This window comes from Rattus norvegicus, chromosome 3, assembly GCF_021556685.1.
Source record: "Rattus norvegicus strain SHRSP/BbbUtx chromosome 3, alternate assembly SHRSP_T2T, whole genome shotgun sequence".
Taxonomy (NCBI): Eukaryota; Metazoa; Chordata; class Mammalia; order Rodentia; family Muridae; genus Rattus; species Rattus norvegicus.
Genome location: NC_141536.1, coordinates 112,158,000 through 112,182,810, shown reverse-complemented (window position 1 = coordinate 112,182,810; position 24,811 = coordinate 112,158,000). Strand labels below are relative to the sequence as shown.

Below are 24,811 nucleotides of genomic sequence, written 5' to 3'. Positions count from 1 at the left end.
GGGTGGGAAATGCACAGTGGCTCCATATACAACACCAATAAGTATGCTAACATGGACAGGGAGGTGGCCAGGACTCGCCCCCCCCCCCCCCCCCCCGTGACAAACTAGACCCAATTAGCAACTGTAGAGAAAGGGAAAATTAGTCTTCTCCAGAGATGAGTCCCTTAATTATTGGTTTTCTAATACTGAGTGGTCAGCCCTAAACACACACACACACACACACACACACACACACACACACACACACACACGGACCAGCAACAGTAAAGGAGCGATCAGAAGATTGCTGTGAATAAAGTCGTCATTTGCAGGCTCTCTAACAGGTTGTCAGGTGCTGTTAGGGCTGTGACACTGAAGAGTGTTTGTGAGAGGATGGTGTTCTATGGTAACTGGAGACCAGAAAGGTTGCAGGGGCTGAAAATTGTTCATTGTGCTAATTTAACATTTAATAATAAATCATTGGTTCTCATCCTTCCTAATGCTGAGATCCTTTGACACAGTTCCTCATGTTGTAGTGACCCCGATCATAAAATTACTTCATTACTACTGCATAACTGTGACTTTATGACTTGTACTACTGTTGTAAATCATGATATAAATATCTGATATAAAGGATAGCTGATATGCTAGAGGGGTCATGACCTACAGGTTGAGAACCACTGCTCCAACCCATAAATTCTTTAAATTTCCTTTTCTGCATCTCCTCTGTTTTTGTTTTGTTGTTTTGAGCCTGGATTTCTCGTAGCCCAGGTTGGTCTTGAACTCCCAGAGGATGACCTTGAACTCCTGGTCTTGCTGCTTCCACCTAGCGCTGGGATTACAGATGTGGATGGCCACACCCAGTGACCGTTAGTCTTCTATTTCCTGCATAATGAGTGTTACAGTCCTAGCAGTTTAAACTGTCTTAAATTGAAGTCAAACATCCAGCCGAGCTATCTCTTATCTAAACATAACAGGGCATTGGGGGTGGGGGTTTGCCTTCTAGAGAGAAAGCCACGCTTGCCTTCTCTGCCTTGCCTGCCTATGACTCCTTCCCTCTGTGCCCAAAGCTCTGAGCAGCAGATGGGGTTCTGTCACTGCTGCCACCTCTTTGCTGCTAGAGCCCGGATAGGCAGCGTTGGTGGTCATTCAGGGTGCCGGTTGTGGTTTGTTAGTGTTCTGCTCAAAGAAGAAACAAAAGGAAAGAAATTAGATTCAAGGATATTCTCTCTCTCTCTCTCTCTCTCTCTCTCTCTCTCTCTCTCTCCCCCCCTCTCTCTCCCCCTCTCTCTCTCTCCCTCTCTCTCTCTCTCTTCCTTCCCCCCCCAACCCATCCAGTGTGAGGGGGTGAAGCCAGGGGTGGGGAATCAAGGGTGGGGAAAAAGAAGCCACAGAGTCGCAGAGACCAGCTACAGGAGAGGGCTTGCCTAGCATTCATGAAGCCTAGGGTTCAACCCCAGCAGCACAGAAGCTAGAGGAGGTGGTGTAGAACTGAGATTCCAGTTCTTGGGAGGTAGATGCAGGAGGAGAAGGTCAAGGTCATTTGAATTTGACCTGAACTATATGACCCCTATCTGTCCCCAAAGCAACAGCAGCAACGATAGAACGTCCTCGAACAAACCAACCTAGGCTTCATCTGTCACTCAGTGCCTAAGGAGTGGCCCCGTTAATGAAAGGAGACTTGAACTCAGGCCTGAGAGGAGAGGGCTTTTGTTTTATAGTATAAATACTATTATACACAGTATGATTATATACATATGTATATACTATGTAGATATTATATTATATATAATATAATAGTATACAAGTGAAGAGCTTGCTGTCAGTGAGCTGGGAGACACGCCAGCTCGGTTCACAGCCCCCCGCCCCCCACGGCAGCCCACAGCCAGTGATCCACCCTAATCATGCACAAGACACAGGCACTCTCCTCCCTTTTTGGGGCTACTCTGAAGGAACTTTCTAGCTCCAGATTGTTGGGTGATCCAGTCCTTAGCCCTCACATCTCTGCTTACCACTCCCTTCCTCCAATTCCAGCCTCCCGCCAACCCCCAACATGTCCCGCTGTGAGGGGATGTGTTGCTTTCTGATATACTTCATGCCTTTCCCAGAGTCACACTCTAGTATTTCAGAGGAGGCTGGGCACTCTTCACTAGGTCACTAGTCCTTTACGTTTTAGAGCCATAGGCTGAGGTAAGCACAGGACTAGGGAAGCTCAGGCCTTGCTCCTTGCCTCTGTTCTGCCTGTCAGCAAAGCTAAGGTTACAAACACCCATCCTGAACCCCAGCATTAAACAGTGCAGGGCCACCGGATGCAATATTCCTGCTTACATCTGCAAACCACTTCACAGTGCTGTTGATTTCAGTAACAGAAAAGGAACATACACTACTTTGCCAAAGCAAACAAAACTTAGTGGTTTTTTTTTTTTTTTAGTAGAATTTTATTTCAGGTTGATTTGCCCCCCACAAGCTTCCCCAGAACAGTCAAAATATGCCAACAAAACCAAAACCAAGCCATTTATCATATAAGCATTTTTTCTGTGATTAAATATTATACACACATGAACAAGAAGAAAAATCAACACCTGTGTTTTAAAATTTTACAAGTTTCTCCACTTATATCCTTGTTATTCTATAAAACCCATATACCTGTATATAGAGAAAGTAAATAAATGTAGGATCTGGATATATTTTTAGTAGTGGATTGGAAACCTGTGAGATTATTTTTCAATGAGATCGTCTATTTTTATTTCGTCTATGCAAACCACTTAATCAGAGAAAAAAGATAAAGTAGTATTAAGGTAGAAATTTCAAAACATTTAACCAGGAAGACAATTGATATTTGTATGTTGGGACTCTATTTCGTCTAAGTGGAACATGTGTCTTTGCTCACCTACCTAGTGTACCTCTGGCTAGCAGCAAATGCAAGCTACGTGTGATCAGAGGTTAAGCTTATTATCGGCTGCATTAAATAAACCTTAATTTAGGTAACTGCTTTGAACACTTTGTAGACTCTAGTCCTTCTTACAGTTTCCGGATATTGATTTTTAAATCTCCACAAACTTCTCAGGAGGCCAAGCAGAATCAGGCCACTGACCCAGTGTGTCTTTCCCTATGATAGCCGCCTGCTTTCACCACACCAGTCTGTCAATAACAACTTAAAGAGAGCCCGCTGTGGGCCTGTGGCCTGCACGGGGCCATGCAGCAGAATCCACGGAAACAAGAGATTGCGTTTGCCTGGAGCTCACATCTACATTAGCACATCCTGCAAGCATGTCAGCCAGCTCTTATTAATTTCTTATTCACCAGCGACAAGGGAAAAATGTTTTCGATGTTTTTAAAACTGGTGGGAAAAAACTCTCATTAATAATAACTTTTTTAAAAAAGATGAAATTTATGTAGAATCAGGTGGGATAGTCTCCAGAGGTTTGTATATTCATAGATGAGGTTTTAAAACACAAAGTACCAGACACGTTTTGTAATTATTCGGACACCAAGGTACAACATTTCTCATCCCTCGCGCTTTAAGAGTAAAATGTCAGGACATTCTTGTGATTTCCTCTAACCAGTAGCACAGGAGGGAGGTTCTTGGTCAGGATTTCTAACCACGCCATGTACAACAAATCCGAAATAGATCCTTTTCTCGCCACTGGAAGGCTCCTGACAACAGGGAAGGAAAATTAAAACCAAAGAGAAAGTTATAGCCGGCAGGGACATTATCTGCACTTCTGAATTAGTAATGAAATGTTTATCACGCTCCCCCTTGGAGGAAAGCACTGAGTTACTTTGAATACAGAAATTTAATTGATGCATTTTTCAGATAATGCAGACATCTATAAACGAGAAAAGTGGCTTAGTCTTTATACAGGCAAAATAGAATTCTAACTTCTGATTTTTTTATTAGATCTTTGAATCTAATCAAAAGATGGCCATCGCATGGGGGCAGTTACCATTGCCTTCAATACTTCCTAATTTTTGGGGGGAGGGCATTAGACGTAGCAGTCCTCCAGGCCATACCATACTTTAAGATATATACATTTGCCTTTAGGTCAGTTCATGGGGTAAAAATGAAATAGTTGGACATTTCCCCATTTTTAGCACCAATCTTCATTTCACAAGTAATATTTTCAGTAGGCATTTTCCTAACATTGGTAGGGCCATGCGATAAAGAACGGAAATGGAAAAGCTCATAGCCTTTTCCATTTGGTGACCTGTTCCACACTGTACAGATCCCTGGGAGTCAGCCATAGACACACAGCTCAGGAGCACCCACCCAGGGAAGATGCTTGTGAGCCCCATGACCCACTTGGGCTACTGGGAAGGAATTTCAGAGTTCGGATTCCTGGAGCCTGGTCCATATGGGCCCATAAGGGTAGCATCAACCCAACATGGATGCATGTTCCCAGCCCTATGAGTGTTGTTGGACTGCTAGAGAAACCAAGCACATACTGCTGAAGTCCCCAGGATTCTGTCATCCTGTTTTAGGGTAACATTTATCTTCCTTCACTGCCTATACTCCTAGATGGGCCAACCTATCTTAAAAAAAAAATCTTCCCACGGGAAGAGCCATAGGTCTTTAGTCTGATCAGCCCACTCACCCTGTCCCTTCTCCCTTCCAGTCATAACTGCCCAGCGACACTTACAATACGATGAGGTTGGCGGCTCTGGAATGCTCCTGTAACAGCTCGTTCAGTCGAACTTGGCGGTAACTCTGTGGACAGTATTTAGATGGGGTTGAGTGCAGGTCTATCAGAAATCTGAACGAGAATTTATCTTCTTACCTCAAGTCATGGATAAGCAGAAGGTATCATTTTTAAAAAGTCATTTCTAAAAATAAATTGGACATGCTTTTAAAAACGACTTAATGTTGCAAAGCTTCATGGGAAACTTTAGAACTATAGAGAGAGTCTAGATTGTCACTGTGATGCGGTGGCTTTACTAGATTCTAGGGGTGCAGAGCAGACAAGGCAGATGGCCAAAACAAAAAAGGCTAGAACAGAGAGATTGGAAACAGACTTTCATTTGGAGAAAACCAATTGAATCTTGCTATTGCTTTGATAGCCTAACAAGATAGGTTCTGTTCTGTTCTATTTTCTTTAAGCTCCCTGACAATATTTGTATGAGTCTGGTTTCGAGTAATAAGCCACCAGTAAACTCATTGGAAAATTATTAGTGATGAGACTAATACTTTTGAATTCACTGGTTCAGAACCAGCCTCAGATGTCTGCATTGCTTAATTATACACTATGTCTCTAAAAACTGGATACTCAATCCGGTGCACAAGTTATTGTTCTATCTCAGGGTTGTTTTACTAATGCTGGAAGAGTTTAATATTTTCTTCCTCTAAGTTTCCCAGCTCAGATCCTAGTACAGTTTATCTGTGTTTGTAGTTTAGAAGCTCGGGTCACCCTTGTCCTTTAATGTCCAATTAAGATGTTGAGTTTTTTTACTTAGATTGGCATCCCTGATTTGATGATTTGTTTCTTTTTTCATTACCAGTACTGCCCACCAGTTCAATTTACACTTAGGCCAGAGAGAAACTTCTGGTTGTTCTGTCTGCCTCAGGCTGGCCTTGGGGTTATGATCTTCTTGTCTTAGCCTCCAGAGTGCTGGTACTCCAGGCTACCTAGGAAAGCTCATCATTCACCTCATGGTGTATGCCAGACTCAATTTACACATACTACACACACACACACACACACACACACACACACACACACACACAACCATACACACAACCACACACACATGCATACACACATACACACATACAAACACATACATACACATACACAACCACACACACATACACACACATATATACACAATCACACACACATACATACACACACACAACCACACACACATACATACACACACAACCACACACACATACATACACACAGATACATACACTCACATACATACATACAAACACACACAACCACACACATACATCCTCACATCCACACATACATACATACATACATTTATACATACACATATACATATACACACATATACACATACATGCATACATACTCAAAACCACATACACATATACATACATATACACACATACACATGCATACATACATACAGACAGACACACAATCACACACACATACAAAACCACACACACATACATATACACACATACATACATATAGACACATACATATGTTCACACACAACCACACACACACAGTTATTTTATTATTCCTGTATTTGTACTGCACTGTTTGTAAATGTCAGAGGACAATTTTTTATAAATATATTTTCTGCTTGCACAGCGAGACCTGGGGATTGAACTCAGGACATCTGACAAGCTATCTTGCTAGCTCCAGGTACATCTGTATTCTTTATTCTAAGCAATACATCATAACTTTCTGTAGATATTTTTATTAGGTTTTCACAGCTATGTTTAACAGGTTAAAGGTCTTTGCTGTTGTTTAAATTTTGTTAAACTTACCTTTATCCACATTGCATGACTAATGACTTATTTTAGATTATTAAGAATAAATTTCAGAGGAGTCATCACAATATGGAGCAATAACTTCTTTCATTAACTTTAAAATAGGTTATTTTCCAGGAAAAAATGAAAACATTTTCTAAATGATTTTATCCAGTCATATGATTAAAAAGCACCTAAAAATACAGGGTGCTCAGGAAGTCAGGTTGACCAGATGTCTCACTTCTTGAAATCAACCCGTTACATCCTTTATCTAATTACACATTAAAGTGAAAACATAGGGAGACAAGTTCTTACCTTTTCCTTGACTGCTTCCAGTTCTGCATCTGTAATTTTCCATGGACTTTCTCTTTTTAATTTCTCAGCAGTGGTCAAATCTTTGTGGCTTTCGTGGAGCCTATAAGGTTCAATCATCTCTTCAAAGACTTTCCAGCTGAAATTGGAATTGTAAAGGAGGCCTCACAGTGGGAAACAGACTCATTATTCCACAGATGCATGGAATCAGAGCTGAATGGTATGCAAATCTTTTGAGAGTCATCTTTGTAGGGAACTTATAGTGAGGGAAACCATGGGCACAGCATTCCCTCCCTAGTGAAAGCAAGCAGTGGTGTGTTTGAGGCCTTGTTCATTTGTGAGGATCATCAGTATTATTAGTTCATGAGCAAGTAGATAGTAATTTCTGCACAGATATGTTTTCTGCACAATGTGGTTAAAGACACACTTGTGATGTATGCACTTTAGTCCACACCTGAGTTTCTATTTGCTTGTTATGCTGATCAATGGGAGACGCTCATTTTCTGTAGATGAGAGATGACCTCTATTCATTGAGAGCTGGGAGCCCTTCTCACAGGCAGTCAATTAACAATGCCCACTGTTAAGGAGGCTTTGGGCTGATAAGAAAATAGTCTGGGTTTCCACAGGCTTAACATCCTTTGTGCAAAAATGTCTGCCAAAAATAATGGTGTCCTTGTCCTGATGTTTGATGTTGTCGTCTGAGATTTTTCAAATGACTATTATTCATGTTTGTGTTAAGCGAGAGGACAAAAATCAATAACATTTAATGCCTAAAAATCTGAGGCCATCTTAGGGCATCTAAAAATAAATCACTGGGGAGAAAGCGAGAAGCTGTGCGTGAGAGCTATGGAACATTTAAAAATTGCAAGGAGAATCTCATTCTTGTCTTACATGATAATCTCTTAAGATTTATTCTTCAAACCACAGCACAAAGTAAAGCTTATAATTTATGAAAGGAGTTGTCTTCAGAGCTCTGCTGGAGAAGGTCTTGACTATGAATAATTTTCTTTGGTTTTATATAATTTAACTTACTTACAATTTAGTAACTTTGGGATGAATGATAATTAGAACCCATACGATTTGGGGTGAAGACATTAAAATACGAAGCGATGAATTTAATTATCTCATCAGTTGGCCTGATTTAGGATTTGCAGATAAAAGTGCAGAGATTACAAAGGAGTAAAATTACCTCTGCCAGGAAGCCTCTGTTAAGGACCGAAGAGATACTGAGTGCCATAGATTTCTATTGTGCTGACTCACAGTAAGTGGGGGAGACAATGGGTGAGCAAGAGAGCCGAAGTGACCCTATTATTCTTTCAAGAGTACTTTCATTTGCTGCTCCTTCCAACGGTGTCAGCCTTTAGAGAGCTGTACAGACAGTAAGGTGCAGGGTTGGACCTCAGATCCTGGATGATTGCTCTAACTCTTGTCCTTGGCATAGCTAACCTGGCCTATGTAAGGGAGTGACAATGGCCACCAGTAGTCTTAGAGCAGCGGGGATGGTGTGGGTGAGTGGCTTGGGAAAGTGAGGCAGCACCACACTGACCAGCTCCAGAACTTGGTTTTAATATGTGAAAGTACTGTTTAAACAACTCTACATGTTCTTACTTTACATTGTAGAGTTACAGTTTCTCTGCACCTCGTCTAGAACCTGACTCGAAAATACAGCATAAAAACGATCTCCCAAGAAACAGAGGCGGAGTGGAAATCTGTAGTTGTTTCCACAGTATCTCTGGTGAGAACTGTTCCATTTACAGCATCAGCTAATCCTAGCACATTTCTGCAAGAGCTGAGCAAAACTCAGTTTTGAACTAATACACACCTAGTATTATATGGTGACTACCATGGATGGCCCAGTGGATTGGGGGGGGGGGGGGGGAATGTATCCTGAATGGAGTACAAGACCTGACTTTAATGGCTAGAAAGAGACACTTTCTCTCCTACTGAATACATGGGAACAAGTATGTAGTCCTAGTCGCTACTGTCAGTCTTCTTGCTTTGATAAGCTAAATAGACTTTGAGTGAAGCTTTATACAAGAAGATAGAATAGGAAGAATGGAAAAGAATCAGTCCTTTGTTATAAAGCTTATTTTCTAGGTCATTTAATTGAAAGCCAGACTACACTTGTACTTGACTGTGTGTGACAATCATTTCCGTCACGTAAGTCACTAGGAGGTTTTCTCTCACTTGCATTTGAAACACTGCACTGCAAGAAACTGTCTTTGCCCACTCTTCCTCTGACTGTTTGTCCAGAGCTGACCCTTTGCTGTCCCAGCCATGGCTTCCATTCTCCTTTACCTGATTTTCTTTTCTTTTTTAAAGTTGAAAAAAAAGAGAGATTTATTTATTTTTATTTTATATGTATGGGTGTTTTGCCTGCATGCATGTCCATGCACCACATATGCCTGATACCCAGGGACACCAGAACAGGTCATTGGAACCAGAGTTATAGATGGTTATTAGGACCACTGTGTAGGCCCTAATAATTTAACCCTGGTCCTCTGGAAGAGCAGCCAGTTGTCTTTTTTTTTTTTTTAATTAACTTGAGTATTTCTTATATACATTTCGAGTGTTATTCCCTTTTTCCCTTTCCCGGTTTCCGGGCAAACATCCCCCTCCCCCCTCCCCTTCCTTATGGGTATTCCCCTCCCCATCCTCCCCCCATTGCCGCCCTCCCCCCAACAATCTAGTTCACTGGGGGTTCAGTCTTAGCAGGACCCAGGCAGCCAATTGTCTTAATGCTGAGTCAGCTTTCCTGGCCCCAAGTGTTTTTTTTTTTTTTTTCTTAAAAAGTACCTTTAAATTGACTCTTAGATATATCTGTAATATCTCATGTTAAATATGAATGAGGTTTAATTCAGCATTTTAAAATTAACTAATAGCTGTCCTGCATTCTCCATCATTTTCCTCATACCAAGATTTAGCATTATCTTAACTGCATAAAACTTTCTCCCTGAGAGAGGAAAAGGAAGGAGGAAAAGGATATATTTTTCATTTCACAAATAGGATATAAATTTTAAATTTTCTCCTTGGACCACATAAGATTTCCTCTTTCACAGTAATCTTTAATAGTGGGGTTTTTTTGTTTGTTTTTGTTTTGTTTTGTTTAGAACTACTCTAGCATCTTTAAGCTAAATTATCTAGTTAATTGTCTTCAGTTTCTTCTTGATTTCCATATAAAGATTGCTGTCTTTGGCCCATGACTTTTAATTCAGTTTACACAATAAAAATGGAATCTAATCACAATATATGCTACATTTCTCAGGCTCAATTATTTTCTCATTTAGTTGGCTTTTGTTCTGTCAAATGCTTGTGAGGTAGCAACATTTCACAGTTATTGAAAGATTTACCAAAGGTGATTGAAAGATAATTTAACACTAGCCTCCACAAGCAAACCACTGACTTTGTATAATACCAGGTGAGCAAGACAAAAACAGAGATCTGGGGACAGTTGTTAATGGTGACGAAGACTGCCCAGACATGAAGACCACCATGGGTGCTGAAACTGGGACAGTATTCTTCCCCAACCCCTCTCTAAGATTTATTTGTTCATGTATTTTATGTATGAATGTTCTGTCTCCATGCACACCAGAAAAGGGCATCAGATCCCATACAGATGGTTGTGAGCCACCATGCGGGTGCTGGGAATCGAACTCAGACCCTCTGTAAGAGGCTAGTGCATTTAACTGCCGAGCCATCTCTCCAGTCACTGGGCCAGTATTCTCATGATGGCTTAGATTGTTGCCCTGGGGCTGCCATCTAGAAGAGCTTTCTCTGTTTGATTGTGCTATCCAGCTGGCTGCCAGAGGCCATGGGTGCCATGGGCTAAATGACTGCTTTCAGTTCTAAACTAGGGCCACTTTCAAAGTCTGGGGTGTGAGTTGCCAGTAGGGTACATGCCATTTTACAAAGCAACATGGCTGAAGGGTGGTGGACAGGTGAGAGATGAGGACAGGTCCCCTGCACACTCTGGCAGATGGCCTCTTTCCTCAGGACAGTGCACAGTAGGCTTCACAATTATCTTACCTCAGTAAGGATTGATATATCTTCTTTGCAACCTTGATAGAGCAGGGAGAAAAATCTGCAAAACTCTGAATCCTAATTTATTGGTTTCTTATGGAAGGTAAGCAATTCTCTTTGAGGAGGAGGATGGCATTGCGTGAGGGATAACAATGGTGTCTGGAATAAAATTTAGACACAGGGCAAGATGAAAATGCCCTAAGAAGAAGACATCATTGGACAAGGTCATCATAGTAAGACAAAGTGTGTCTGTACTGTGACAAGTAGGTACTCCCAGAATGGAGAGGTCAGTTCATAAAGGTGACATATCACATGCTCAGTGACAGAACAGAAAGTATAAGAACACAGGGCAGTGGACACAGCAGCTGAACAGAGGCGAGGCCAGTGATGCAGAAAGAAATAGGGCTCTCAGAGGAGAGAAAACCAGGTTGAGGGGTAAAGGAAAAGGGAATAGAGAATCAAGGGCTCGTTTAGGAAGATGAGTAATGAAGACAAACTCCGCTACTACAAGACTAATTTGGGTGACTATTGGGCTCAGCGTAGAACAAGGGCTTTAATAGAGGCAGTGGCTACCCCAACCCCAGATACTGGAAGGTGGCTCAACCATGACGTACCATAATCTCTAAACTCTGCCACTAAAGGCTTCATGTTAAAAATTGCTCGTCTTGTTCTGCTATTAAGAATTCTGTCTACCAACCAGAGCCACACAATGACCTTGTTGGGTCACATGACTGAAAATGCCATGAGGCGTTGACCCAATGAACTACAACTCTTCAAGTGAAAAGAGATATTGCACGGCAATTCAGTTCTGATCAGAACAGTAAGTGAGAACACTTACCAGAGGGAATTGTGTGTTACGTACACACTTGTGAGTACAGAAGCATTAGAATGTTAGGCATTTGAGGGTTGTATGATACAAGGAAACGCTCTAAAGCATCTCTGGTTAGCCCTATCAGCTTCAACTTTCTTATTAGAAGGTGCTTTGTGAAGCATTATACCTGACTTGTAGCCTTAGGAAGCTCATAGACACCCTAAACAATATGAAGTTCCAGTTTATCTGGTCAGTAAAACACATTGTGAGCCTTCAGATTTTTAGATATTTATCAAGTTTATAAAAAAATTATATTGCAAGAAGGGAAGAGGGGAGAAGACTTGGGGACTGCAGAATGACAGCTTGTCAAGACTTGCCAGAGGAGGCAGAAATAGTGGTCAAAGATGGCCCAATGGAACTATAGGAACCCAGGCATGCAGAAGCCTTCATGTCCCGGGTGTGGTTTTCTTTGTGGGCTCCAGTCTATTCTAAGTAAGATGTATTAAATTGTATCCACAAGATACAGTAAATATAACTTACTATCAGCAACTGAAAACTTTCTGTAGTTGCTAAATTATAAGTCTAAGCAGTTCATTTAACTTATTTTTTTAATTAATTTATTCATTTTATGTATATGAGTACACTGTAGCTGTTTTCAGACACACCAGAAGAGGGCATCAGATCCCATTACTGATGGTGTGAGCCACCGTGTGGTTGCTGGGAGTTGAACTCAGGACCTCTGGAAGAGCAGTCAGTGCTCTTAACCTCTGAGCCATTTTCCCTGCCCCAGTTCATTTAGTTTACAATTGACCATGTTTCCAGGCAATATTCCTGCACCTTTGAGATATCCTGCGAACACAGAACCTGTGATACCAATGGTTTTCAGAGATACCATTGTTATGAACCACAAGGTTTGCAGGCCGCCAAAGTTTACGTAGTGAAGCCTAAACCACCAATGTTGTGACGTCTGGAAGTGGGGACGTTAGGGGGCACTTAGCTCTTTAGAGTCATAAGGATGGTGGTCCCTCAAGGGAATTGGACTGCTTGGCCTCCAGAACTGAGCTACAAGTATTGGTTTGCTAAGCTGCCTGGGCTATAGCGTTTTGTAAATGACTAAGATAGTTAATGGAATTGAGAAACTCTACAACTGAAAGGGTTAAAATGCTGCCATCCTTTGAAGACATTTCGCTGATTACCTCAACTCTGCCAGCTTTATAGTTTCTGGGAGCAGGGCTTATAAATCACCATTCTAGGTCTCAAATAGTTTTAGAGGCTCCAGTAAAAGTTCACAGGCCCTAAGTGTTGAGCCGCTTAGTACCTGGAACCCAAAGTCACCCTGGAATGGGGATCCTTTCCTCAAGTTCCTTGCTAAAGCCCTCTTCCCTCTCAGTGTCACGGTTAATGAAGGTTTCTTTACTATCTTATCTATCGAGAAGTGACTGCAGTAAATTCGTTGTGTTTTCACCCTCTGTTAAACAACACGAAAATGAGAAGCCGGGGTCAGCCGAGCCTGCTAAACAATTCTTACCTCTCTTTGTTTGGCTTAATGTTGATGTCTCCAATTATATGAATGTCTGCAAATTTTATCCTAAATTTGCTGAGAAGAGAAGCCATTCTGAAAAGAGAGAGAGAGAGAGAGAGAAGAAAAAAAAAACCACATCACTAGTGCCTATGTAATTACTTTCTATCAAAGGTGCCTTTGTGTTTGAGTTAAGGTATCAAAAGCAATCAGGGTGGCTCTCAGACAGAGGCTTTTCAGTTTTGATTGCATTAATGTGTTCAATGGAGATGTTAAGTGTGTTCCGAAGAAGACACGAAGCAATCCCTAAGGTCAACCAAGGTGGCTCACGCCTGCCATCTCAGCACACTGAGGAAGGGGACTGTGAGTCAGGACACACAGGGTTGTACAGTGAATTCCAGGCCAGCATGACATACTCAGAGGCACCTTGTCATAAAAATAAAAATACAAGAAATAACAGTAAAATCCAGGAAAGAAAAAACAGAGAAATCCCAGTAGGTACAGAGAACTGACAGCACAAAGGGATTCATCTTCCTGAGGGAGAATGGGAAACGCTCCTTGTCGCCAGCAAGACAGAACTCGGTCATTCTTGTCGAAGAGGCTTTTACAACATTTCCAACAGACTAATAGTGTATGGCTATGTGTTGTTCTACCTGCTGGCCCCTGGAAATTGGTAATTTTAACTTAAAGTTACAGAAAGCTTGTAAAGGTGGTACAAAGATTCCCAGACCTGTCATTGGAATGTTTTTCAGTTTGCTTTGTTATCCTCTTTGTTTCTTTCTCTTTCTATCTGTCTATCTGTCTGTCTGCTTCTTAAGGAGAATCAACATATGCAATATTATTACATGAGAACTGTCATGCTTTCATTGAATGTGATTATGTCCTTGCTATAAAATGTGTGTACATGTGGGTATACCATCATTACATTCTCCTCAGAGGGAGAAGACACTATGAAAACTGATGGAATGAGAGTCCTGTCTTTATTGCGGGGTTCTGGGAGTTACAAAGCTCAGGGCTTAAGTTTGCATGCAAGACCAAGAGCTGCTGGGTCTCCCCAGGGTTCCCATGACAGTATGAGAAAGCCACACTCTTAGACGTTTGCTCTTCTCACATGAATGCTTCAGCTCTTAGTGGCTGCACTAATGAAAAATCTACAAAGATAAATGATGTGACTTTACTTTAAAAGTCTGTTTGTCTGTGTGTCTGTCTGTCTGTTTCCCCTTCCCTTCCCCTCCCTCTCTCCCTCACTTCCTTCCTTCCTCCCTCCCTTCCTCCCTTCCTTCCTTCCTTCCTTCCTTCCTTCCTTCCTTCCTTCCTTCCTCCCTTTCTCCCTTCCTCCCTCCCTCCCTTCCTTCCTTCCTTCCTTCCTTCCTTCCTTCCTTCCTTCTGCAATAGAGTCTCAATTTAAATTCCCAGCTTGTCAAGAACTCAACATGTTGACTAGGTTGGCCTTGAACTCCCTATGTAGTAGACCAGGTTGGGCTCGAAATCAGAAAGATTTGCCTGTCTCTGCCTCCTGGTGCTGAGAATTAAGATATGCACCATCATTCCTAGCTCTCTCAAAGACATTTAAAGCAACAGAGTGACCTTCCTTCAGAATGGCCAGAAAGGTGAGTCACAGATCACTCACGAAATTTTTTCCTCTTCAATGCGGTTGATTTTTCCTCCAACATAGATTCTTAACTTACAGTCTTTCCATTTCTTTCTGAGAGTCAAGATATATGGGATAAGCAGTGTCAACCCTGGAATAAAGAGCAAATTACAATGGAAAGGAAGAGAGAAACTGAGAGAAGAAAAAAAAAAACTGAGAGCATTATTTTTATCCATTCCCGTTATGATAGCTGTTAAATGACTTGTGGTCTTTGGGAACACGGAAATGGCATTCTCGAGCTGATGCCCTTCTTGTGTACACGAACCTTGTTAAAAGAACAAGGCAGAAGTTCTGCTCCTCAGGGAACATTTTGCATAGCTTACCTCCATCATCAAATAACCACCAAACATCGATCGTGCCTTTTCCCTGTTTCTTTTTAAACTGAGCGCTGGCTTCTACCAGCTTCTGATTGAACTCCCCGACGTGCATCGACTGGATGGTGCTGATGTTGCTGTCTGAAATGGAGGATACAGTGGAACATCTATTTGTCTTTTGAGGACAGGAACAGTGAGCTACATGATGGAATTATTATTTAGGCATGTGGTGGCTTAAACTTTGAAGATACCCCTATAAGACATTTTTCCCCCATGGCTGATGGTGCTGTTTGGGGAGGTTGAGGAGCCTTTAGAGGCTCGGCATAGTTGGAGAAAGTGGTTCAGTGGTGGGTGGTCCTTACATGACAGCTTGGGTCTGATCCGTAGGGCCTATTTGCTTTCTGGTCTGCCCCGAGGTGAACAGCATCGCCTCAGGCTTCTGCTGCCAGAGATGAAGCCACTGTGGCTCATCTTGAAATCATGAGGTGAGGCAAATCTTTCCACCTTTAAGGGGGATTTTGTTCTGTCTTGGCTTTGTTCAGAAGGCCATGAAAGAATAAGTGGTGTCTGTGAGTATGGTTGGGAGGGGAGAACAGTGTCACCTATGACATGTTTGTGGAAGAAGGCTACTGGGGGAAGGGGAGGGTATGAGAGAAGGGGGGAGGGAGACAAGGGGGGAAAGGATTAACAAAGCCAAACCTTGTTTGAAAAACACTACAATGAACCCTAGTTCTGAATGTTAATAAAAAGAATCTTTTCAGAAGAATTGAGCTACAAAGGCAGCTTCCTTGTTCAGTGTTTTAGCCCACTTATGCTCCAGTTACAACTATAGCACGTGACAACCTTCTGAAATTTTATATTAGAACCTGTGGCGATTGGCTTTTCTAGAGATAAGGAGTAGGGGACTGGGAGGCTACTCTGTTGTCAAAGAACCTTATAAAAAATGATGTGAGTGGTGGCAGCTTTGTGCAGTCCCAGCCCTGGGGGTGGGGCTGGGGCTGGGGGCAGAGAGATAGATCCCTGGAACTCACTGGCCAACTAAGCTGCTTTGCTTGGAGAATTCCAGGCCAGCAAGGCCCTCCCTCAAAAGGGATAGATGGCTTTCCTGAGCATTACACCCAAGTTGTTCTCTGGCCTACACACACACACACACACACACACACACACACACACACACACACACACAGAATGTGCATATACATACACACACATTTACACACAGTGTGCACATACATACATACACACATTTACACACACAGTGTGCACATACATACACACACATTTACACACACATACACACACACACAGAGAGAGAGAGAGAGAGAGAGAGAGAGAGAGAGAGAGAGAGAGAAAAGAAATATCTTTTCATTGGTGCTTTCACTCACTTAAGAACAATTCTGTCATAAGCCCCATGAAAGTCTGGATTTCAGTTTCCCAGGCACCATAGACCCCCTCGAGTTCTATTTCACTAGCTCTGCCCACTTCTGTTTCTTTTTCAAGACTTCTGTGAAGCCGAAGCAAAACCCTTTGAGTTGTGTGAAGTTTTGTAAAGGATATAAAAAAAAGTCAAGGATACATGGAGATTAAAAAAAAAAAAGCTTTTAGTTTTAATTAAGGATGGCTGCACATATAATACTTAGAAGTGATTAATATTTTCTAAAATTTTTCTAAAGTATTTATTCATTTGTTTAGTGTGTGTGTGTGTGTGTGTGTGTGTGTGTGTGTGTGTGTGTACTATGTGCCCATGACTGCAGGTGCCTACATGGGTCAGACGTATTGAATCTTCATGGAGCTAGAATTACAGGTTTTAAGCCACCTGATGTGGGTACGGGGACTTGAACCTAGGTCCTCTGGAAGAACAGAACTGCTGCGCCATCTTTCCAGTCCCAGATTTACTTACTTTTATGTGTGTACCCTTGGAATGCAGCAGAGGATGTCACGTTTCCTGGAACTGGAGTGTACATGTATGGGCTGCCATGTGGTGCCAGGAATTGGATGCTCTGGATGAATAGCCAGTGCTTTTAGACACCAAGCCATCTCAGCACATGTTTAAAAGTTCCTGACCCTGACATGGAGACAGAGAAGGAGTATCGGGCGAACCAGACCTGTTTCCTAACCTCACCGCTATCATTCTTTAGACACCGTCCATATTATCTCTAGTTTCCTTGCCTTTGAGAATTGTTATTTCCTGGCTCTCATGCAAAGAGGCAGCGTTGGCCAAGTGCTTACTGCAGTGCCGAAAGCCTCTTCTGAGAAGCCTCTTCAGAGCTCCCCTCAGATCCAGCAGGTTCTGAAGAGGCTTTGCTCTGTTCTGTGTTGCCATGTTGTGGGCCTGTCCGTTCTAAAGCAAGTATCTCAAATTGTTTTTATATTCTTAAGACCACAGAGACAGAAAGTACATTTATTTGTAGAATGGACCAAACTCTGCCCTTAGTTCCATACAAAGTGTCTGGAGGAATCATTAGGAGAGCCTGCGGGTTTGGGCTTGATCTAGAGCTCAAAAGAGTTGTCACCACCTCAAAGCCGGGTGGTGTAGGCCCCCCTATGGAGCAGTGTTTGAACTCCTAGGCATTAAAGCACACAGCATTATGACTTTGTTTTCTGAACACCATGGTAGGCTGGCATTTGGAAAAAGTACCTTTTAACCAAAACGAATCCTGTGACAGAGGACTAGAACAAGCTTTGCTTAAATGAGCAATGTCCATGCTCCCTCCCAATTAGAATGAGCAGAGGAAGAATGAGGCCCGTGTTGCCTACTGATTAGAAAGAGCAAGGAAAAACAAGGCCTGTGCTCCCTACCGATTAAAATGAGCAGAGGACTCAGCTTTGACTTTGAACTTTCCATTGCTTTTCCAGACTGTGTCGCTTAATAGAGATTAGTATTAGAAATAAGACAACAGTGGGAAAAAATGTTTTAAAGCCTTATTCTAATTACAAACTTTTTAGAAAAGATTTATTTATTATATATGAGTACACTGTAGCTGTCTTCAGACACACCAGAAGAGGGCATCAGATCTCATTACAGATGATTGTGAGCCACCATGTGGTTGCTGGGATTTGAACTCAGGACCTCCAGAAGAGCAATCAGTGCTCTTAACTGCTGAGCCATCTCAATTACAAATTTTAAGCATTTATTTATTTTTGCACATGTGTATGTGTGGGCACATATGTGTCATCGTATGCATAGGGAAGTCTGAGGGCAACCTGGTGGTGGGGGGATCAGTTTTCTCCTTTCACCATGTGGGTTCTAGGGATCAAACTCAGGTTGTCAGGCTTGGTGGGAGGCAAGCTGAGCCTCGCCTGCTGACCAACCTCGAAGGCCCTTATTATTAATTTTACATCAGATCCAACTTCAGATTCAAGTGTGTGTGTGTGTGTGTGTGTGTGTGTGTGTGTGTGTGTTAAGACAGGGTCTCTCTACATAGCTCTGGATATACTGCACTTCACTCTGTAGACCAGGCTGGCCTCAAACTCACAGAGATCTTCCTGCCTTTGCCTCTTGAGTGCTGGGATTAAAGCTGTGTTCCACCGTTTGTGGAGGGAAGTGACGTTTTAAAGTATGTGAGGAGGAGCTGTGGAGATGGCTCAGTGTTTAAGAGTGCTGCTTTCCAAAGATCAGAAGGTCAGGTCCCCACAGCCACGTACCCATGTCAGGTAGCTTAGAAACTCCTGACAGGCCAACCCCGGGACACCTGGTATCCTCTTCTGACATTCACACATATACAGGCACATACACATAAATTAAAAACAAATAATTTCTAAAAACTTGTTGGGAAAAATAAGGCTTCCCACAGTGCGTGGGATACGGGTTGTGTTTGCATCGTCCTTATATTACAGGTGAAATTTCAACCTTGGGCTACACATGCCAGCACAAGCCAATGGAATTGGACTATTTACAGGTCAGGAAGTGGCCATTTAGAGCTGTTGCCACTCTAGGCTAGGAGCCAACAAAGCTTCAGTTTGGGTCCTGCCCCTGGGTTGACAGTGAACCAGCCTGCAATCTCACACCAGTGTGTGACAGTCTCTGGTGGGCTGTGCGCATTCTGATTTTCTACCAGCAGAGGTCACTGTGGACCTGGTTAAAATCCAACTTACTCTTGATTGGGAAAGGAGATTTTCAAAAGTAAGCAGATAAACAAATCTCCTGTTTCTATAACTTAAACAAATTCTCTCATTTTTGATCCTCTGTCCTCTGGATGTTTTCCAGACATGCAGAGATAAGCTTACAACTAAACTAACACTATAGGCGGTAATCCGTGTGAGCGGAGGGAGCTCATGGTCTCTCATTCTGATTAGTGACAGGCATGTTTCTAGCTGTATCCCCTTTGCCTCACTCACTAACTCACCGTATGCCCCGGATACTTCTGCATGGTAAGGATTGTATAGATAAGTGGGTGGGCATCACTGGTTTTAAATTTTCCATTTTTCCATCTCAGCAGACATTCTGGGGCAGCCAGTCTGTGTAAGCACTAGGTAATTCCCTATTACTTAAAAAAAAAAAAAATATATATATATATATATATATATATATATATATATATATTTAACAGCAAGGAGGCATAAAGTGCTTTGTGATGCTGCTTTCCTGAAAGAGAGATTTTTGGTGCCTGCTCAGTGACTTAGATGCTTTTTCTGTCCCTTTGTGATGTCCAGCTCTGCGCTCATCTTGAAGTCATGTTCTTAAGATTTAGAAGTGCTCACCTTTTTTAGGGGCCGGCTTGGTAATGTTCAGTTTGCCGGCCTTCTTAAACAAGCCTCGGATGCCCCCCTTGCCCTCCTCACAGTCGTTGTCTTTGATTGCGGCCTCCAGAGCCAGTCTCTCCTGTTCCAGTTTCTCCAGTTCATCTGAAGAGAGTAGACACAGTCAGCAACTTTCACTCGGAGGAACAAAGTTTCTGGGAACAATCTTATAAATAATCTAGCAGTTCGTATAATTACACGATAAGACGCATGCAAATTTGCACATGGTTTGCTAATTTTCTGTCCCAATCATTAAAAAGTAATGTGTTCAGTAAGTTGCATTCGGGAAGCAGCAACAGCTGGCTCAGAAAAACAGCCCCATGTTGTTTTTATTTGTGAGGGCAAGAAAGGCTACTTCTTATTTAGACCTTTATATCACTACCCAGAAAAGCCATCTAGTGAGATGATGTCACTGTTAGACCACTGACTTAAGGGTCGAGTTATCAGGTAAGGTTTTCAAAAAGCAGAAGTAACAATATTGCAGGAGTATGCTGGGCACGTATACTGGGCACGTATGCTGGTCACCCATGCTAGGCAGCTGTCTGCACATAGCAAGGCCTATGAATCGAAAACATGAAACTAAGAGCAAGAATCACAGAAGGGTACTGCATGTGGGTGCACACATGTAATCCCAGCACTTGGGAGGTGGTCCAGAATTTCAAGGTCTTCCTTGGCTACACGAATAAATTTAATGCCAGCCCCAGGCTACTGCAAGACTGTCCCAAAAGGCCTAAAGGGAATGGGGAGCAAATTACAAAAGGATAGTCAGATTTTATAATAAACTTCTCTAATCTCTGAATATAAACTGCAGTGAACAAAATATCAGGCACTGATTATATCTCCTAAGTAGAAAAACCAAAACCAAAACCAAAACAAACAAAACCCAATGGAGTGGGCACCCAAAGCCAAAGAACGAAGAAAGCTGAGAGAATGCCAGAGATCGGGTGGCTGAAAGTCATTCACGGCGCAAGAACCAAGGGTCTGTGCAAAATTTCCTCCAGAAAGGTCCAGGACCACTCTCCAGGCTTTGATGTTGTATTGTATCTGGCTACCTTTTAGCTTTTCTGAATTTTGATTGTGTTGGAAAGTTCCTAGTTGATCTCTCTCTCTCTCTCTCTCTCTCTCTCTCTCTCTCTCTCTCTCCTACCTCTTTCTCTGTCTCTCTGCCTCTGTCTCTTTCTTTGTCTCTCTCGTATCCATCCCTCCCTATACCATAATATAATATATAATCTCTCCTTGACCTTAGCGTGAGAGTTAATAAACAGTCACATAACACTGCTGGGCTAACAAGTATCTTCAACTTCTGTCAGATCTCCTATCTCATTGCCTGCTGAGAATCCAGCCTTGAGAAGTAAGCCTTGCCCCGAGGAGAGGGCAGAAAATGTAGATTCTGTGTTACAAAACCCTGCTAGGGCCTCAGTAAATGTCAGCCCTCAGAACCATTGCCTTAGCTCTCCGTGAAGGGACAATTTCACATTAAGTCTGTCAGAGCCCACACAGCAGCCAGCTACTCCAAACCACCTGGCCCCTCTCCAGGTTTTAGCAATTAATCTTTTGCCAGTAGCATGAGATTTAGAGTCAAGTCACCCATGCGATCTCCCCAAAGGTTCAAAGGTTCTCAAGATGAGCAGCCATAAGAAGGCTGGGGAATGCAGCTGATGGTGTTAGAGTCAGGGCAGGTCAGGCTTACCCTGACTTTAAAAGGTGAGGACACTACATGGTGGGCTGGGCCACAACCCAGAAGAGCTCAGCAGCTGACTTTCTGTGGCTTCAGTCATTCACTCCTTCTCCGTCTCAGGCCTCCCGTGTACTGAAACTGCGCAGAACACTTCCCTTTTCCTGCCTGTGAGCTTCATAAGACGAATAAACAACAGTCTGCCCTGGAGCTTCAGGAAGAACAGAGAAATGATGGGCTCGTCAGGCAGCGTCTTTCTCTTCCTCTGGAAATAGGACTTCTCATGAGAAGCAAACTGAGCATTGCTTTAACACCGCTTACTGCACTCTCTGGGCACTACGGTTTATTCTTTTCCAAACAGCTTGGAAATGGCTGCAATTATTCTCTTTGCTTCGCACATGAAGAAAACAGAGTTCAAAGAGGTTAAATAACATGTGTGACTATCGGAGAGCAAGGTCAGGACCTGAGTCCAAAGAGGTTCGTTTGATGGCCAGTCTACGTGTTTCCCAGCATGAAGCTCTTCTTGTTAAGATTACTGAAGAGTTGTTTCCATTAACTGCCAGTCTCTTCATCGGACAAACTAAAACATTTGCAGGCACAGGATGCCAAGCCACACCCCCAGTGATGCTTCTGGAACATGTCATCTGAGGGAGAGCTCTGATGATCTGGGTAGTATGGGAGGCCTCTCAGTGTTCCAGCGGGGGAGACATTCTCTTCCAGGAGTTTAGCTGTTAATTTCTTGGAGGCAGCTATAAAGGCAGTGCAGAGGAGAGGCTCCCCCCACCTTTTTCTTCCTCTGATGGCTCCAGCACACCCTGTCTTTAGTGCTAACCGTGCACCCCAACTAGTGCTCTGCTTGGGCAAGGATGGTCACATCCTCTTTTGAAAAGGAGTTTGCTATCTGAGTTACTCACGAGCTTTGTTCCAGGACAAGCAAACTGCAGAACCCCAGACCCAGGAGGAGGCAGAGCGAAGTCTGCTCCTACGCTTTGGACTCCTTGGTTCCCTTGTAGAGCAGACAGGACAGCAAAGTCCATTCTGAAGGTTCGACTCAGCTTGCTTAGCCATCTTGGGCGTCGGGGCTGCACCGTGGAGCCATCTCTATTGAGCTTTCCTCAGAGGTGATCCCTCGTTGTTCACTTTGTGGGAGACAGAGGTCCTCCAGCCGGTGCGACTCCTCACACTGCAGTGTGACACAGAGGTGGCCTTGATGGTCTGGTTTTTAAATTATATCTGACGTACTGCACACCTCTGTCTGCAGTGGAAACGAGGAGCGGGAAGAACAGTAGACTCAAATGTTCGCTAAAACATTTAAGAGGGATACTGGCCAGTTGTGTTGCAAAAAATAGCCATTAGTCACAAAGGAGGAGGGGACTCATGGGAGCCAGGAGGGCGACATTAAAGCTTCCTCATTGCACAGCCATCGCCACCACCACCACCACTCCTGCCTTCTTGTTGTTGCTGTTGTTGTTGTTGCTGTTGTTGTTGTTGCTGTTGTTGTTGTTGTTTTTTGAGACAGGGTTCTCTTCTGTAGTCTAGAAGTCTTCGTGTGGCAGAGGCTGTCTTTAACCTCTGCCTCTTCACCCCAAGTGCTGGGACTGCAGGTCCACGTTCCTGTGTTCAGCTACAACTTTGAATATTTAGGAATTACAGTATTTAGGAAGCTTTTGCTGCAGATGCTGGTGCGTAGGGACAGCTGGGTTTTAGTTCTCATTTCGTTATAAAGGACACGTGGACGTAGACAGTTCAGGTGATTCGTCCAAGGTCATGTAGCTAGCGACATGTCTTCTGGGTCCAATTCTAACCTTAGAGTCTGCCACCACTGCCTTTGAGATTTTGGAGACTCAGCTAGCCTCAATCTCACCCCCTAGCCTAGGCTAGCTCTCATTCAATTCCTGATCTTCTTACTTCAGCGTTGTTAGTGCTGGGATTAGGAATGTGTCACCACACCCTGTGTAAGCCCATTACCAGTGGTCCTCAACCTTCCTGATGCCCGGACCCTTTAATACAGGTCCTCACTTTGTAGTGACCCCCAACCATGAAATTATTTTTACTGCTCCTTCATAACTGTAATTTTGCTACTGCTATGAATCATAATGTAAATAGCTGTTTTCTGATGTTCTTAGGGGCCCCCTATGAAAAGGTCATTTGACCCCCCACAGGGTCAAGGCCCACAGACTGAGAACTGCTGTTCTTTTCTCTTTTTCAGTGACTCAATCATGATATCTGCCTGCCCTTTGCTTTTATAGATTTTGAGAGAGAATCCCAAGACTATAGTGGAGGGAGTAAATGACCTTTAGGTTGTCAGTTGAATAACTTTCTTCCTGCGCACACCCAAACAACTCTAGTGAGACGTATACCCAAACTGCTTTGAATAGCAGTGACTGTGTTCCCAAGTGCTTCATAAACCGGCCACATGGTCACCGATTAGAGAAACTGTATTGAATTTAGTTGTCAAAATTGCCTCGTGCGTTCTACTGTGTCATTTTTTAAAAAGATGTCATTTAGGGGCTTATAAGTCACCATCTGCTTTGAATCTTAAGGACAGCAGAAGGAGGAGCAGAGAAAGCCAGAGGATAGTGCTATTCCCTCCCATCGTACGGCCTCTTTCCCCTTTATCCATTATTAAATTATAACTCTTTCCTTGGTCGATCAACTTGAAGCCGCACACGCTTAGGTGGATCAGTCGCCGAACCCCAGGTGGAGCCTGGCTGGGTTGAAGCAGTCCTGCGGCCTGGCCTTCCAATCGAGCAATTATTTACTGCTTGGCCATCTGTCTTTATTTTGCTAAGCCACTCGATCAGACACAGCAGTATCACCGTGCTCTGAGTGGGTCATAAATCGTCCGGTACTTACACAGGGTACTCAATTGCGAGCCACACTCTATCACTTCGTTTACTACCAGTGCAATCTGGAGTCTTTGTTGTAATTGGCGAACTTGCTAAATACCTCTGGGATGTGAAAAATATGAAATGCCACATATTTTTTTTGGTCTGTTGTCAGGCAATAAATTAATTTATTAAGAAGAAGTATTAGTCATCAGTACCGGGTGACTTGCCGCAGTGAACAAGTTATAATGTTATGGGCATCAATCTTATTTGTACAAAAAGTTATTGTCATATGAGTCTGTGACACAGTATAGAGACGGCTGCCATTAGCTGGCAAATTACCTAGAAAGCTGATTTCTACTCACTGCTTTATTAACTGTAGTATATGGGCTCTGCATTGCTAATGTTTCCCTGAAATTATAGTCTGCGATGACGCTGCGGTACCCATGCTGAGAGAGCTATGATGATAATCATTAACATACCATAATGCTATACTGAAGATTTATCAGGT

General features: G+C 42.9%; 1 protein-coding gene across 5 annotated transcripts in view; it reads right to left on the bottom strand.

Annotated features, from left to right (window-relative positions):
* Window positions 1-2,393: 2,393 nt before the first annotated feature.
* The window catches only part of Slc12a1 (solute carrier family 12 member 1), a 76,583-nt gene continuing 54,165 nt past the window's right edge, over window positions 2,394-24,811 (bottom strand). For all 5 annotated transcript variants that reach the window (NR_073053.1, NM_001270617.1, NM_001270618.1 and 2 more), the window contains 7 exon segments: window positions 2,394-3,636; window positions 4,620-4,687; window positions 6,746-6,881; window positions 13,102-13,188; window positions 14,723-14,834; window positions 15,067-15,198; window positions 19,759-19,902. Coding sequence is in view for 4 of the 5 variants with exons in the window: in NM_001270617.1 (NP_001257546.1) it covers window positions 3,501-3,636; window positions 4,620-4,687; window positions 6,746-6,881; window positions 13,102-13,188; window positions 14,723-14,834; window positions 15,067-15,198; window positions 19,759-19,902 (815 nt within the window). In the remaining variant the exon portion in view is untranslated.